The sequence below is a fragment of the Trichomycterus rosablanca genome, chromosome 21, assembly GCF_030014385.1.
Source record: "Trichomycterus rosablanca isolate fTriRos1 chromosome 21, fTriRos1.hap1, whole genome shotgun sequence".
NCBI lineage: Eukaryota > Metazoa > Chordata > Actinopteri > Siluriformes > Trichomycteridae > Trichomycterus > Trichomycterus rosablanca.
The window spans coordinates 22,059,127-22,077,000 of NC_086008.1; the positions used below are offsets into that span (position 1 = coordinate 22,059,127).

The 17,874-nt window shown below is 35.8% G+C and overlaps 3 protein-coding genes and 1 pseudogene across 3 annotated transcripts; all 4 read left to right on the plus strand.

Moving 5' to 3' along the window:
* Positions 1-800: 800 nt before the first annotated feature.
* Positions 801-3,616, plus strand: LOC134335461 (uncharacterized). The gene is made up of 2 exons (XM_063017991.1): positions 801-867; positions 2,984-3,616. The coding sequence occupies exon 2, from the start codon at positions 3,004-3,006 to the stop codon at positions 3,478-3,480; it is 477 nt and encodes a 158-aa protein (XP_062874061.1). The 5' UTR covers positions 801-867; positions 2,984-3,003; the 3' UTR covers positions 3,481-3,616.
* An 898-nt stretch (positions 3,617-4,514) lies between these two features.
* LOC134335755 (uncharacterized) lies at positions 4,515-4,975 on the plus strand (annotated as a pseudogene).
* Positions 4,976-7,649: 2,674 nt separating this feature from the next.
* On the plus strand, positions 7,650-11,632 carry LOC134335087 (uncharacterized). The gene is made up of 7 exons (XM_063017480.1): positions 7,650-7,699; positions 8,067-8,414; positions 8,486-8,527; positions 8,605-8,646; positions 8,759-8,878; positions 9,001-9,029; positions 11,342-11,632. The coding sequence occupies exons 1-7, from the start codon at positions 7,657-7,659 to the stop codon at positions 11,447-11,449; spliced, it is 732 nt and encodes a 243-aa protein (XP_062873550.1). The 5' UTR covers positions 7,650-7,656; the 3' UTR covers positions 11,450-11,632.
* A 1,558-nt stretch (positions 11,633-13,190) lies between these two features.
* On the plus strand, positions 13,191-17,559 carry LOC134335086 (BOLA class I histocompatibility antigen, alpha chain BL3-7-like). The gene is made up of 7 exons (XM_063017479.1): positions 13,191-13,204; positions 14,474-14,719; positions 15,349-15,621; positions 16,015-16,287; positions 16,391-16,489; positions 16,604-16,645; positions 17,289-17,559. Coding segments are annotated over exons 2-7 (909 nt in total). The 5' UTR covers positions 13,191-13,204; positions 14,474-14,499; the 3' UTR covers positions 17,291-17,559.
* The last annotated feature ends 315 nt before the right edge of the window (positions 17,560-17,874 follow it).

A 17,874-nucleotide genomic window follows, 5' to 3' on the forward strand; every position in this document is an offset into this window, starting at 1 on the left:
TACAGTATATACTAGTGTAATATGTAGTATACAGTATATACTAGTGTAATATGTAGTATACAGTATATACTGATGTAATATGTTGTATACAGTATATACTGGTGTATTATAGTTTGCATTATATACTGACACATTATGGAAGTTTTAAGCATATAATTTAATTTTAATACTACTGGTCCGCATACCAGACCTGGCACAGTTACCTGAAGCAACATTCCCATTTCTATCTGAGTTTTGGACCGCCCACTTCCCCAGAAATATCACCAGTTAACTTCAAACTCTTGGTCTGAAATTTCTGTGTGCAGATACAAAAGTCATTATTAAACTATGAAGAGCAGCTTTTTTGTTTACTCATCGTCTCCACCTGCTGCTCGGTTTTAAAATACAACAACAATCTCACCTGTGTGAGGAATTTGTGACGTAGATCGTTTCAGCTGGGATTCTCTGTTAGTCACAGACATTCACCTGAACCGTTAATAATTAGGAATTTAAGTTCATTTTCAGATGTCTGAATTCTCTGGATATGTAACATCGGATCTATAGTGCAGGATTTAATAATCAGATGGTTTTAGCTGCCAGTATCATTATTTTATATTACTGTCTTTTTAATTTACTTAAAACAACAACATACTGAACCGTTTTTTGTGTTTAAAGTTGTTTTAAGCTTTTGACGTTTGGGAAGTGAATAAAACCGAAATGAATAAATGAATCAGATGCTTTCATACCGGGACTTCCCAAAAGGGGCGTGGTCATGAGAGCTATATAAAACTCAGTGATGTACAGACAGACGCAGAAGCACCTGAAATTTGTGGAGACAGCAGAACCTGAAGATACCCGAGACCTCAGATACATTTACTTATTTACAAGGTAAGTTCCACTTATTAGTGAATAATAGAGAAAATACATAAATTAACATAAATTACTCATGTTCACTTTGGTTACTCTACTAAACACTAAAGTCATTAGTGTTTAAATAAATGTAGCTGATGGTGGATCTCACCCCGCCTAGTAGGGGTAAATGGAAACTAAACTTACCCTGGACGACCGCATGTACAGATCTGAGTCTTCACCCCCCAGTACAATTAGTCTCTGTACTTATAGGCATAAGTATGGTTGTATCAATCTGCGTGAAATATGTGATTCACTAATAGATGACAGCAGGTGGGCTTCGGAAAAATACACACAGTGGCAACCCGAAGTTCTGTTGTTAACACTATACTAATATGTATTAAATAGATGTTAACTTTCCCCCTTCTGCACACCTAGCAGGACAGGTGAGACACCCCTACTCCAGGATAAGACATCATACACTTTTAACATCCAAATCATGTTTATTTAACAAAACTGTAATGAGTTATGTTGAATATATATAAAATTAATAGCTATAATGTAACGAATTAAAACACAAATGTAATGAAGTTACAATTGTCATCTATCTGTAACAAGCAACGTTTGCTTTACAAGTTTTAAATACTCAGTTACTACTGTTAGTAATGAATACTATTCAGTTCCTTACAATTAAACATAACATCTTGTACAAAACAGTCAAGTAAGCTCTATACTTTTGAAAACAAAATATCCCTGAATAACAAGTTGGAACATTTAGAACAGTGGTTCTCAAACTGTGGTACGCCAGATAATCTCGGAAAAGTAATTACATGCAACGAAAAAATTAATAATTTAATCATTATAAATAAAAAAATCAGTATAAATCATCAGTAAAGTTCTCAGTAGGTCTCTCGCTTTTGTCAGAGCAGATCTGTGTTTGAATCTCACTGATCTCGTTCCTGACATCACCACGCTGCTCCACTAAACACGCGCACTCACGCGCATGCTCAGTGCTGACTGCAGATCTAGTGATGAGTCGCTCACGAACGATCCGATTCTATTGAACGGATCTTTGAATTGAACGAAAGGAGCCGAGTCATTTATTTCTGCACAGTTCTTATTGGCTGTAATCCACCCATTCAGCTTCCATCAGTAGAGGAAATTGATCGTAAGTTGTAATAAAAGCTGTTTATTGTCGATATTCAAATCCGAAACACTTTCAGTATTGCGGAGAGCGAAACACACACACACACACACACACACACACACACACACACACACACAGAGAGAGAGAGCTGGTAGTATAATGACAAATAATTGAGAAATAAACTATTAACTTGTTTAATTCTGTTAAATCTGATTATTTCATTGTGCTTATGTTTTAAAGCAGAAACAAACACAGTCACATCTCTATACAAGAGAGGATTTTTCTGAAACTTAATGAAATGCAACCACAGTCTGTCTCTTCACTGTAGTTTTGAAATTAAGCTTTCTAATTTAAGTGATGTTTGAATTAGGCCTACATTTAATGCAAATTCAAATTTGATGTTAATATCGGGCGTGTCTTATAGTTTACCTAGTAGCGCGATGAGTCACTTTTTGAACGGCTCTTTGAAAGGAACCGAGCCAAAAGATCCGGCTCCCGTCGAGAAGCCATAATTCCCATCACACACACACACACACACACACATATATATATATAAACACACACACCTAATTAATTTGTGCCATATGTGGTTCTGTGATGAGAAACATAGGTGGTACTTGAAAGTTTTGGTTTGATAATGGGTGGTACTCGGTCTAAAAAGTTTGAGAACCACTGATTTAGAAGATAATAAACAAAAAAACGTTCTTTACTTCCCTTCGTTTGTTGACTGGAGTAGCTGAGAGGATGTCTGAATGGCAGGGAAAGGACAATTCCACACAGTTGACAGGAATCATCATATTCAGTTATAATGATGCTTAATTCTACCAGCCTAACAGGATTTACAGGATAAAAATCCTTTTTTATTCTGTGAATTTGATAGTGAAGATTAATAAAAATATAGAACAAAAGTATTAAAAGTAGCAACATGTTGATTCACCAATCAAGTACATCACATGTAAATAATGTTGTAAACGTTCCTCATCACCCTCAACTTTATTCTCTTTACAGGTCATTAATCTGTGGACACCATGGAGCTCATCATTAAACTGCTGAGTGGAGAAACACGTTCTGTGTCCATCACACCGACCACCACTATCGGTGATCTGAAGTGCACTATCGCCCAGATGTACAGCACCAGCACCTCACGCCTGAAGCTCTCAGTCACCAACGGTCGCGTCATCCAGCTGGACCACGACCAGAAGACCGTGAGTGATTACGGCCTGAAATCAGGATCCACTGTGATGCTGCTGATCTCCGCGACCTCCATGCCTTTCCAAGTGTTCGTGAGGAATTTGCAGGGTTTAACCAAAACTTACGAGGTCACAGATGATGAAACTGTAGATCAGCTGATGAAGAAGATCCGCAACAAAGAGGGCGTACCGGTGGACGAGCAGAGGCTGATCATCAACGGCCAACAGCTCGAGTCCGGCCTGAGGCTGCGGGATTACAACATCACTCCATTAGGCACCATTACTATGTTACACCGACTGAGAGGAGGAATGTAGTTAAACTCTAAGTGTTAAAAAATCCAAGTAAAAACAGTTAGCATCACATTCTCTTATGCAAGTTTGCAGTCAGTCACAATTCACATTCCAGTACTGAAATGTTCCCTGTTTAAATGTTATTCATTACATTTGTTCTCATGTTTGCATTTGTAATCACTGCCTGGACCAACAGTTTGTGTTAATATACTATTTTCTATTGTATTGTTATTGTGTTGTTACCTTCTACTGTTAGGTTGTAAATTTAATTCACTTAATCTCTGTTGTTTTTTTCAAAAAACATAAACAATTTTTATAAAACATAAAATATAACTCTATCAGAAGTCTTGCTTGTATATGTTATTTCAAGATGACACATTACATGACAAAACTGAGGTGAAAGGAGGTATACAGTGTATATACTGACATAATATGTAGTACACAGTATATAGATTATAGTATATGCTTGTGTATTTTGTAGTATACAGTATATTTAATACATTATGGAAGTTGTGAGCATAGACTTTTTAGAGCATACAATTCAATTTTAATACTACTGGTCTGCAAACCAGACTTTGGCACCAGTTTCTACACCAGATACCATATTTGGACAGAAAACCAGAAACAGATTTGGAAAGCGAAATCTGGGCCCGCTGTCATACCTCAGTGATCTGCAGGAAAATGAGAACATTTCCTGGAACTGGTGGAGACGCCAAAGCTTTAAAAGCTTAATTTATTTAAAAGGTTCTAGTTATTTGTGATATAGATGGATAATAATGATAATAAAATAAAGAAAATAGATAATGAATTATGTTCAGTCTGGTTAATTTATTAAAGTAATTAGTTTAAAAGGTGTTTAAGGTGTAGCTTTTATTTTTATACTGTATTAATTTTAAATCCACTTACTAATAATGAATATCATAAAGTTTTATAAATTACATGTTCAAATGAATCTTTGTTCAAATCGTATAAGAGATTGTAATGGTGGTTACAATCTCAATTCTACCAGCTAGGACTTGAACTTTATTCTCTTTAAAGGTCATTAATCATTGGACACCATGGAGCTCACTATTAAAATGGTGAGTGGAGAAACACAGGTTGTGCACTGCACACCACACCAAGCACCACTTTTAATGAGCTGAAGTGCACCATCACCCCGAACACCAGCACCTCAGATCTGAAGCTTTCATTCACCACTCAGCTGGACCACGAGAAGACCGTGAGTGACTTCAGCTTAAAATTAGGATCCACCGTGATGCTACAGATCTCAGTGACCTCCACGCCTTTCCAAGTGTTCATGAGGAACCCTAAGGGTCAAATTAGAACCTATGAGGTCACAGATGAAGAAACCGTGGCTCAGCTGATGCAGAAGGTCTCCCAAAAAGAGGGAGTACTGGTGGATGAGCTGAGGCTGGTCTTCCACGGCTACAACCTCGAGTCCAACAAGACGATGCAGGATTACAACATCACTGCTGAAAGCAACATTTTCATGATGTTGCGACTGAAAGGTCTTTTTTAAAAACTGGTTAAACGATTTGCAGGCAAATAGACTCAGTAGTACAAACAAAAATAAAAATAAATTGCACCACGTCCCCCTGTCCATAGGCCTATTTATTTGGTAGGAACCTTTTTTCTTCTTTTTCATTAGGAGTCCTGTAGAACCAATTTTACTTCCTTTTTACCGTGACTCTTATAGTTTTGGAACCGTTGCATGAGGTCTTCATGATTATCAAACTTTTGAAGTTTGGTAGTTTATGTAGATCCGACATGTAAAACATGTATGTTAGCGTAATGTAAATGTATTGAGAATTTCTATATTTATTTAGTATAAATGTCGACATTACTTTTGTTTTTCCTTTAAAATCTGCCAAAATGGAAAAAAGGACTGAAGTCATTTCAGATCTGTTTTATGATGTTTAATGTGTTGTTGTTTTTTCTCTGTTCTTCTGTACTGGTAAAATGTTTACTTTGTATTTAATTTGTTTACATTATGTACATTTAGAATAAATAATAAACTGCCTGTTTAATCTGTTGTCATTTGAGAAAAAATAACTAAAAAGCTGTAATCAAATATGATATTGGTGCTTACAACCCTTACTTTTATATAGTATATGAGTTTTAAATACATTTAACATTTTCATTTTCCATTTTCCAAATAAATTAGTAATAAATAAAATAGAATAGAACTTTTACTTCGCGTAAACTTGCAACTCTGACCAGGAGTAAGTGGTTAATACTGTTAAATTATATTTTAGAATGAAAACCTTAAAGATTATACCGAATCGTCCTGTGATACCGTTTTACACCAGTAGAGGGGGCGCATGATCACTAATACTAATACTGTAGTTCTAGTAGAACTACAAACCCCAAGAGCCGCAGCGCTCATCAGCGTTAATCATTCACAGCTGATTCAGGAGTTATTTAAGTGAAGCCCAGTGAGTCGGTTCCTTATACGGTAGGGTAGCAGTCCGCTGTTACGGTTTATCGCTAATATATTTTTTAAAGTTAATATAAGTTTAATATAGGTTAATATAATATAAGTTTTCTTATTAAATCTTTAATGAGTAAATTTTTACCGACATCGAATCTATGATCCACATTCTCACGTGTACATTCGCATTTGCTTAGTAGCTCCCGGAGTGACTCGGTTTAGTGAACCGACTCTAGCCATTTTTTCTTTTTTATTAGTTAGGTTTGTGAAGGAAGTATTGGTTGGTGGTTGGGAACAGATTATTCAACATACTGATCCCGGTCGCAGTTCCACCTAGCGTTCTCTTAGTCTAGCGTTTTGTTTTATTAGACTTCTGAACCGAGTCGGCTCACCCCGCTGATTCGTGTTCAGGATTTTGATTCGTCTGATTCTTTTGTTTTGCCGATTGGTTCGTTTCGAATCTACTTTAGTGAAACATTCAGTGCGTTTTATTATTTTCCTTTCTCTAAGTAAACATCATAATTTTCTAAGAAAGAGGTATTTTTTGTGTGTAACTCCTTTGTTCTGATTCTGTGTAAGTCCTACATTTAGTAATGTAGTAGTTTTTTTTACTGTTGCCCTTAATCACCCTTAATCAGAAGAGAATTTAAACATTTTCGAATGATTTGAGGTTTTAAATATAATAAAAAAAACGAACATTTTTTTTAATTGAATGTATTTTATATTATTAACAGAAAGTTTCTTAGGTAGTCTGGCCACAAAGCCCAAAAAAGCAGGATGTGGCTTCAGTCGTGGTGCTGCTGGATCCACTGCAACCCTGACCAGAATAGAACATGAACAGATTGTCCCTGTGTGTCAGTGATTGAGTGAATACAGCCCTTTTTTGTGTAATGCACTTTAATGGAGTGATTCTCTCTCCAGTATGTACAGTATTTCTAGATGCACCGAATTCTGGTGGTGCTAATTCAACTGCGACCCTGACCAGCATTTAATTACAAAAAAGACTTAATATAAAAGCCAAAGTTATAATAGAGTAAATATGTGATATCCAGCAGTTGTACTTGTACTAATTATACAGATTTCAAACTAGTTCTGCTTTCATAATGTCATGATCCAAACAGATATATGGAGTTAAAATAACTAAATAGTAATAACTGTGTAGTTATGTGTATTTTATAAGGTTTACAATATAAAACTAAAAGCTCTAAACAAAACTAGTAACTAGTTGCTCTTGTTAGTGTATGAAGACCAGCCACACAACAAACCACAGCCTTTGTTCCAGAACATGCAGAAGCTTCTGTCCATTTCAGAGAAAGACATGCATGGATATTTTCCAACCACCGACTGACGTTAGATACCCTTTCCCCTGCTGAGGCCTTAAAACCACACAGACACAGCCTGTACCAGTCTGTAGTGCAAACCACTGACACACATCTTAATGTCTCATTAGGATCTGACCACCAGCAGCTTTTGCACTTCTGCTGCTCTAAAACCACAGAAACATTTTCCTTCCTCACATAGATTTGCAAAAACAAGATTTTCTAAAATGTTTTTTTTTTTCCAAAAAGGTGAGACTAATATGACTGATATAAGACTTCCATTTTATTTGTGAGATGGAGATCAAATTTTGGTCCCTGTAGCTGTAGTTTGTACTCTAGATCAAATGTATGTGGACGCTCCTCATAACACCACGCCCCTCTACAGCCAGATAAACCCTCATTCAGTAGATGAACATTTCCTCTCTGTCTCTGTTCTGATTCACAGCAGCGATGGTTCAGCACGTGATGAGGATTTTCTTTCTCTGTACGATGGGTGAGTGAATTGATTTTATTTATTTATTCATTCATTCCAGTTAATTTGTAGAGAATTGAAAGATAAATTTATTCTGTCTGGCTAAAACTATTGATGACTCAAAATATTTTAACAGTGATACAGCTGGTTGATAATAGTACAGCATCATGGGTTCTGGGGACTGGGCTTTAGTTCCTTACTTTCGGTGAATGTGTAGTATTTTGGCATGTTCTCTCCTTGTTCACAATTTGGTTTCCTTTTACTTCCCAAAAGTGTGTATTCTTGTCTTGCACCCAGTGTTTTTGGTGCTGGACCCACTCTGACCAGAATCAAATCATTAGTACAAATGAATGTTAAAAAGTAAAGAAAAACCTTGTGTGTGTTGCAGGTTTGTTGTTGGAGATGCTGAACTGTTTGGAAGCAGAACCTGGAGAGAACATCACCATGTGGTGCCAACATGAGCTGAGAAGTTCAGGTTACATCTACTGGTATAAACACACCAGTTCTTCAGCACCACGTTTTCTTAAGTGCAAGTATTTTACATCATCTGGTTCATCAGCAGAATGTTACAATCCTAATGAAAATAATGGAATGGTGATGAGTGTAGAGAACAGAAATACGTCTCTCACAATAACTGCAGTAGATCTTTTAGATTCAGCTCATTATTACTGTGGATACAAGAGAACAGATGGACAGGAAGTGACCTTCAGCAAATCCACCTATCTACATGTGAGAGGTAAATATTCTGTAATTAAAAATGGTTATATTACTGTAGATGGTTTATGTAGTGAAATAATCTCTTTTCAGAGAGAAATGAAAGTATTTCTGAACCTTCAGACAGAGCAGAAGGTGAAGTTCTACACATTATAATATTTCTTTAATGCTGCTAGAGATGATTTATGTAACAATAATCCTTTTTTATTCAGAGAGAAATGAAAGTCTTTCTGAACCCTCTCACAGATCAGCAGGTTTGTGTAAATTAATTCTCTTTAAACGTCTTTATATTATCACAAATTTCTAGATTTCTTTTAAAATAAATGTAATATAAACAATAAAGCTATTTTGTATTACATTTTACAGGTTTTATATCTGCTGGTAATTTCTTTATGCTGGTTGGGGGTTTTGGTGCAGTGGTTCTGATTCTTCTTATAATTCTCATTATCTTCCTTATCTACATAATAATGATGCACAGAAAAACAGGTCACATGTACAGTCTAATAAAATATTAATATTTTTATGTGTACATTAAACATATAAAACTACAATGCCAATAAAATGTTAATAAACAGACTGAAATTATTTTTCTGTGATTTTACTTTCAGATCTCAACACTGAAGCACAAGCAAACAAGGTGAATATAATAATTATTATTATATTATAGAATTATTCATTTGAATTTATTACAACGTTAATAAGAAACCATAGTTCGTGTAGACTGATTGAAACACACACACACACGACTTTAGGAGCTGTCAGATCTCTGTACAGTTCACAACACGACTTGATCTCTTGTAATCGGGAGTCTTTTAAGTCGTTGTGGTTTTCACTCCACACGAATGACACAAACTGTCCCCTCCTCACTAACAGACTAAATCAGCCTGTTGGTCTGTCCCTGCAAAATGCTCAATCTATCACAGCACAATGATTCTATGAAAATGTGTGTGTTAATCCATGCTTGTATGTGCATTGTGGTTAAAAAAAGGTTTGGGGTAAAAATATTTTGCCATTTATGAAGTTTCACCAATCACACATTCCATTACCCCAACACCTTCCCCTGACTGAAGAACACTGTGCCTAAATTTGCACCAGCACCTGCCCCCAATCTCACTCCGCCTCCGTCTGCGCGTTCACGTGGAGTGCTCGCCACACTAAGGGCTGTACCAAAGTAATCAGGACTGAGGGGGGTGGATTATAAAGACCTGCAACAGTGAGTGAGCACAAGAGCACACTCCCAACAACACATTGTCCCTAGATCTTACAATTTATATTGAAGGGATTAATATAATGGATAAATAAATGAATAACAAATATATTTGAAACTTTCTTACCAAAAATTTTAGTTTAAGAAGTATCTTTCATATACCTGGAGATATTTAAAAAAGGCAGTTAAGTTGAACTGTATTATATAAATTTGTAATTAATAATAAAATAAGAGATGTAGTTTTTAAAATACTTCATAAACGCTACCCAGTCAATGCTAGATTAAGTAGATTTTTTTTAACATTTCTGTTAAAATGCTCAATTTTAACATAGGTGTATCTTCTGTAAATGCTTTAATGAATCAATTAATTATTTATTTTTTGAATGTGTCTACAAATTTTCTTTTTGGTTAGAACTGGCAAAGATATTCCAATTAAAAGTCAATATTTTTTTTTTATATTTGATAACCCTAATTTCCATCCTATTAGGTCTTATATAATTAACTTAATAATAATAATAACAATAATAATAGCTAAATATTATATTCATACATTTAAAAATTCATCTTTTATTTCTATAAATTCAGATTTGAAAATATGTTTACAATTAATTCTTTGAGCCCCTCATTAAATAAAAAAAAGTAAATTGGTAACTGTTTTAAAACACTTTAAATGTATATAAGAATAGCATTTTCTAAGGAGATTCTCATTTATTTACCAATTTAGCTTTTATTGACTTGTTTTTTTTTCTTTTGTTTATACTTTTTATTTCTCTGTTGTTGTTCAACATATTTTGCTTATTGTTTTTGATAATATGCACTCATATGTTATATGTATGCTTATGTAATATTGTTGGTTTAAAAATAAAAAAAAATTAAATAACACAAAAAAAAAAGCACAAGAGCACACTCAACCGACACTCCATGGAAGTGCAGCTAGAAAAGGAGAATGGAAGAAACACCTTACACATGTAGGTTCCGGCATCATTTTCAGTAAAATATGATATTAGATTTCCTCATGAGGTGTTGGGGCAAATTTAGGCACAGTCTTCTTCAGTCGTTTTAAAGAAGTTAAGTGTGCTCTTGTGCTCACTCACTGTTGCAAGGCTTTATAATCCACCCCCCTCAGTCCTGATTACTTTGGTACAGCCCTTAGTGTGGCGCGCGCTCCACGTGAACGCGCAAACGGAGGCGGAGTGAGATCGAGGTGCGTCTATTACCAGGAGAAATCTCACATCAGTGTCTGTCTGGTCTCCCAAACTACGTTTTGTCACAAAAACACATGTGAGAAGTGATGAGGGGTTTAATGATAACACGTCCAAAAATGCACGTCAACAATAATCGAGAGCTCGAAGTAAAAATAAACGAATCTGAGCGCATTTGGCTACTCGACCCGCAGGGGGCGTCTGTTCTATCCAGAGCTGAAAGTTAATGTTTTGGGGTGTTTTTTTTGCAATGAATTGTTTGTATTTTGGTTTGGCGTGGACAATAAGGTCACAAATACTGTAAAGCTTGTGTGTGTGTCGATGTATTCCGATATAAACTGCATTATGCTTCTGTCCCACACATTTGCAACTCCTCTGTATCTTGCATTTATAACAATCACAATCTAATCGCAACACTGTTCACACTACAGGATTGTGACTCGCCGACGGGTCCATATTTAGCTAGATATTTTTCTTAAGTCTGGAAGCGATCAGCGTTTTTATTTCTTTTATATGTATTTATGTTCTGTGTGATTACAGGATGAAAATCATGACTTGGTGATTTATGCTGCTCTGCACTTCTACAACAAGAACATGGTGGATCCCCATGATGTTTATTCCAGTGCTTTATATCAGAAATTATTATAGTGACGTTGGAGTGAGATGTTTAGTTATGAAACATTATTAATAAAGAGCAGCAAGTTTATCATAAATGATCAGGAGTTGGATGATGAGATATTAGAAATTACATTGTGCTAATAATCCACCACATTTTGAAAACTGGATCATTGTTTCCACTCCCTTTTTTCCTTTCTGTCCCTCTTTAATGCAGAATAACCTTGTATATAAAATATATTTATACAAAATGAATAATGTGGTTTTAATTAGTTCTATTTATTTAAATCTTGTACGTCTGCTATCAAACGTCCTGATTTTTAATGTACCTGTAAATTCTACAGTCATGCTTGTTTGACCAGTGGATTCTGTAAAATGTATATAATCGTTTACAGTCTGTTGGTTTATGGCTAATAAATCTACTGTGTGTTCAATTAATCATGATCATTAAACATCAAATCGTCTGTAAAACGAACCTTTTGTTTTTTAAAAGGTGCAATATGGGTCTCATATGGGACAGGCAGCAGTGAATGAAATATTAAACACTAAATAATAAACATTTGTACAATTTCTGGGTATTTTCAACTGCGTTTACATTTACTGCATCTGCTTTAATGTCAATTCGGTATATGAAGTGGAAGATTGATGTAACACACAGTATATTAGCATACATTACATAATGTGATATCATTAAGCAAAGACAATATACAGTACAGAGATTAAAGAGTTTTTTTTTTTTTTTTTTGCATAAACTATAATCTCCCTTCACTTTCCTGAGGATTCATAATAATAATAATCATTTTGGCATTAATAGCATTAATTCATCTCTTATTTCATGAGTGATTAATCATTAATTGCATGTAATACATGAATGAATTCATTATGAATATGCACAAGTTCATTTTGTCAATGTAAGTGGTGGACAAGGTACACAAACCATGTAGCTGAGTTAAAGTAGAGATATCCAAGGTAAAATATTACTCCAGTAAAAGTAGTAGTAAAAGTAAAAATACTCTTTACCTTCTTAAGTAAAAGTACTAAACTAAATTGACCTTCAAATGTACTTAAGTATGAAAGTAAAAGTAGCATGATTTATTATGGCTCTAATGTTTTATTATCATTTCTGTAACAAGACTCTCGATTAATCAACTCATTTGAGGTGAAAAGACTCTAGTGTCATTAATTGAGCTTAACTGTCTGAGCTAAATTCAGTTATACCTATTAATTAAAATAAACATGTAACATTTAGTGCTGAGCAAATGCTAAACAATAACAGTATTAAGTATATTAATGACATCAAATTCTTTTTTTCTTTTTTTTTAACAAAGCAACATACAGCTAAAAATGTTTGATAAGTAGTGGAAATGAATGGGGCTCTATGGCTTGAAATTGGATGTTTGGAATTATTCACCAGCCCACAACCCGGAAGCTGCGCAGAAAAAAGTCACCGCCCCCCGTTACAGCGGTTCCCTGTGTGAGAGTCTGTGCTCAGTTCTCTCTACCGCTCTGTTCTGCTGGGGCCGAGGACACCGAGGAGGCGCACAATTCAGGTGACCGAAAATTCAGGTGACCGAAAATTCAGGTGGTAAATTGCGCGATGGCGGGCTTGCGAAGCAGATCCGCTGTGGCGACTCCTGAAACACGGGGACGAGGGGAAGACGACTGCGACGAACCTCTACTGAAGAAAAGTTGCAGCAGTTTTTTGTTGAAATCAGGAAAAAATGAATTACATCATGCTGTTATGGAAAGTGTTATTACTCCTCTGTGTTCTACATCAAACATCTGCGGGTGAGCTGGATTATTTTTATTTGGTATTTACACAATTATTAGGTGTTTTATCTTAATGAAATCTTCATATTTAAAGAACTTCACCTTTCCTTCTGTGCATTTACTGACCACTGTATTAGGACTTCTGGTGAAAAAACCATTAATGAAGTATCTTAGAGACTCGATTATGAAAGTAAAGAAGAGTTTTTTTCTTTATTCGGGGTGTTCTGTTGATTTATAAAACTCAGATTTATAGATCAAGTACATATTTGTAAGTGTTATTAATTTATTCTTATTAAAACTAGATTACAGGCTGCACATCTATATAGATATATGTTATTATAGCACGAAATTAAAGGCGTTTCACTGAACGAGTCGAAACAGAAGGGGATCTCGATAGGTAGAATATATAAATATATATAGATTATGTATTTATTCATATTAAGTAAATCAGTAGATCTAATAGAGCAAGACATTAGTGGGGCAGGTTCAGTTGCGCTTGGCCGCGTATGCATTGGGTGTTCCAGAACATTCCATGCACTACACAATGATGAAATAGGGCGTTTTTACTGAGGTTACGAATCGTTGGGCGTATAAGCGTTTAGTTGGAAGGGAACTTTATTACTTAATTACTTTTTTATTAATGAATTACTTTATTACTTGAGAAGAAGTCGACAGTTAAATGTTACCTGTGGTAATTACTGTACAGCAACCGGATGCTCCAAAATCGCGTTTATCAAAGTTCTTCTGTTTTCGTTGTGGATTAAATCATCTAATAGCAATCTTAAACACGCAGGGTTTCATAATACCGAGGCGAACAGAGCAAAACACAAATAAATGAAGAAATCGTATCAAGTCCAGGCTAGAAGTAAACAAAACAAGAAATGATAACACTTAGAATTAGAGAATATCATACAAGACTTCTCAGAATACAACAAGTACACCAGGTATTATATTCACACATAAAATGGCTGCCGATCACAGACAGGTGAGCACAGAAACTAAAGGTCGGGAGGAAGATAAGATGGCGACCTCTGAGATGAATTGTTTCAGCAGCAGATGTGACAAAATGTCGGTGTTCCTAATAAGATGGCCGGTGATTGTATATGAGGTGGATTAATACCTACAGCAATAACTAAGTTTAAGTTAACTAGGGCTAGATTACACTCATTAAGTACATGGAACAGTGGTCTCCTGCTAAGTTCCAGAAGAAATCCTTATCTGGCACCTCATGATGAGAGGAAATTTGTTATTAAAACAAACTAAAAAATTATTTTTTTTTTTTTCCAGAGACTCACTCACTGCAGTATTACTTCATGGTTTCCACTTCAAGTCAGCATATCCCAGAGTTCATTGCTGTTGGCATGGTGGATGAACAGCAGTTTCAGTACTATGACAGCAACAACAGAAATCTAACCCTGAAGATGGAGTGGGTAAAGAAAGAAGAATGTTCAGACTACCGGAAGAAGCAAAATCTTGAGATGAACGATACACAGCAACACCTCAACACCATCCTGACTTTCAACAACTCTACAGGTGAAGAGAAAAGGTTTTATGTTCAAGTGTTTTTGTTCTGTGCTAACAGGTTGGAAAGGCTGCTACAGTTGATTGACTTATTTTTTTATGATTATTACCATGTCGCAAATAAATAACTGTTCATGGAAGGATAATAACGTTTAAATATAACACTGTCTTAAGAAGCCGTTCCTTTTTTACTAACCAAAACCCTCTCTTAATGCTCCCAGTTATGGGCTAATTTTAAAGTGCTCAGGATTTGAATCAGGTGTGTTGAGAGCAGGAAAAACTTGAAATTCTTCCAGGCCTCCAGAACTAAAGTTTAAAAACTTGTTTTTGCATAATACAAGTTGTGGTGTGTTCATGTTATTGCTAATAGAAAATTACGGTGTGAGATTTAGGGACTCAAATGAAGTAAAATAAAAAAGAGAAAAGATTTTATACAAGATTTCATTTTCATTGTTACCACCACTTTATGCTGGCCAGGGTCACTGTGGGTCCGGTTCCCTGGAAACATAAATGCAGCTCCAATGCAGGAAAGTACATTAGACAGGTCACCAATCTATCGCATGGGGTGTTGAAAGGTGTGAATTAAAATACATGAAACAGAAATATTGATGAATTATTTTTCTCTCACTGTGTATCTACAGGAATTCACACACTGCTGAGGAGATACGGCTGTAAGATCTATGATAACGACACCACTGAAGAATATGAGAAGTACATTTTTGATGGAGAAGATTTCATCAGTTTGGATCTGAAAACTGGAACCTGGACTCCATCTAATGATTGTGCTAACACTATTATTACCAAACTCAAATTAAAAGAAAATATTGGGTCCCGAAAGTCCTACCTGAAGAACGTCTGTATCGACAGGCTGAAGGAGTTTTCATCTTATGCCAAATCAACTCTGGAAAGGAAAGGTAGGACATTTGATCTGCTCTGTTATTGTTTTATGTAACTACAACCATTTTCATACAGATTTACTGGGAACAGTTTAGGAAAACGTAGCCTGGTCTGAATTTCGTTTTCTGCTGAGGGTGATCTCATTCTAATTGTAATTGTAAAAAATAGAAAAGAATACCAATAAGATTGATTCGGTCTATAACACACTCCTACTGAGCTAAAGGAACCAGTAAGAATTCCATCTAGGATTTGGCTGGTGCTCTTTGATCCCAGTTGTCGTTTTTCTAATCAATACTAATCAATAACAGCAGAATGGTCAGTGCTGTTGTAAAAGAAGCAATATTCACAATTAAGGCACATCATTCATATCTCATAAGTTGAAAAATGTATTTCCCTCTGTGTCTCTGCAGTTCGTCCTGAAGCCTCCGTGTTCCACAAGCACTTCCCTCGACCAGAGCTGGTGTGTCACGCTACAGGTTTCTTCCCCAAAGAAATAAATATCACCTGGCTGAAGGATGGAAAGAAAATGGATGTGAGCCCCAATGACACGTTACCCAACCAGGATGGAAGCTTCCAGAAGAGAGCCGTTTTTAGAGTCTCACCTGAGGAGCTGAAGGAACACAAATACACCTGTGTGGTTCAGCACAGCAGCCTGAAGAAGGACTTAGTGCTTAAAGCTTCAGGTAGGAGAACCACGTTCCTGTAGAATCTCCACATTTCTATTGTGAAAGTGTGATTAGAGCTTCTAATAGAGCTTCTGTTCTGGTTCATGTTCTGTGTATGTAGGTGGAGGATCTCTTGGTATCATCGTTGGTGCAGCTGTGACTGCTGTTCTGGTTGCTCTGATTGCTGGAGTTCTGATCTGGAGGAAGAAGAAGAAGGCTGGTAAGTGAAGATCAAAGCAGTGATGAAGTAGAAGACACATTTACACAGTTTGATGTTGGTGTAAATTCCTGTGCAGCTCTTTTTATAACTGACTGTCTATTATCTGTCTTACAGGATTCAGTGCTGTTCCACCTCAACCAACCGGCCAACCAGTGTGTGAGTAAATATTTCAAACTTAAAAATTAAAATCATTTATTGTTCATCTTTAAAAAATAATCAACTTTAAATAGTTTACAGACTGTAAAGAATCCTCCTTAAAAACTCTGCTTTATCTTAATGCTTTTCAACAAACAAAACAACTAAAGGCTGATTTGTACTTATATGTAGATTATATGTATGCATCATTGTGTAGTGATATAGACGGGGCATTATGGGTAAGCATTTTAAACAAAAGCCTGCAGAGGAGCCAGTGTGCACATCTGATCTCATTGTGCTGATCTACAGAGGTGTTGAGCTTGGTGGAACATTTAGAAGGTGTCAGAAACAAAACAGAATTCATTATGTGGCTCAAATTGTACAAAATCAATCAGAGCAGTTTAATGATGAAATAGAAACAGAGGATGTTAGAAGTCCGATAGGCTCCTCGCACTGTTTATTTAGTGTATGATAAAGGTCTGGTAAAGTGAGCCATTGTAAAGTGAGTGAACCTCCAGAGAGCTATAAAGGAACAATTATGTGTAGATCTGCATGATGCTCGCACAGATAAAGACATATAGCTCATACACTGATGTGTACGTTTCTGTAACTAAATGCTGCTCACATTAGCACTGATGAGATTTTTCTTTCTTTTGTTTTCTAGAAGGAAGTTTGGAAGAAAAAATGAGAAAACAGAAACACACAAGATGAGGCTGGTTCAGTGCTGTTAAGTAGAATGATTTCTGGCAGTTTCAGATAACTAAGCTGCAACTGTCGGGGAAATTGGAAGAAAAAAGAACCAGACTGGTGATCAGATGGTTGCTGGTCGAAGCCTCACCACAGCCAAGTTGATGCTGTTGGGCCCTTGAGTGAGGCCCTTAACACTTGATTGCTTGATTAAGTTATTTTTGATAAATGCAACTGTTAAATGTCATAAGTACCAACATATTTGTAGTCTCTCTTAAGACATCTGTATATTATGTGGTCATTCATGCAGAATCATAACTTTATACAGTTTTCAGTAGTTTTTGTACTTGGGTAAGAAGAAGAAAAAAACAGTGTTTTGTAGTGTTGAGAGAATCTAAACATTTACACAGAATGAATGGAAGAATGAATAGGACAGTATGTACAGGATTAGTGTGTACAGCTTTCAGAGGATGCAGAAAACATTATTATATTATAAAATAATTAAGGCAAATTCTGCCAAATTCTTTTAACTGATAACCTGTCATGTGTCATTAGTTGACTAT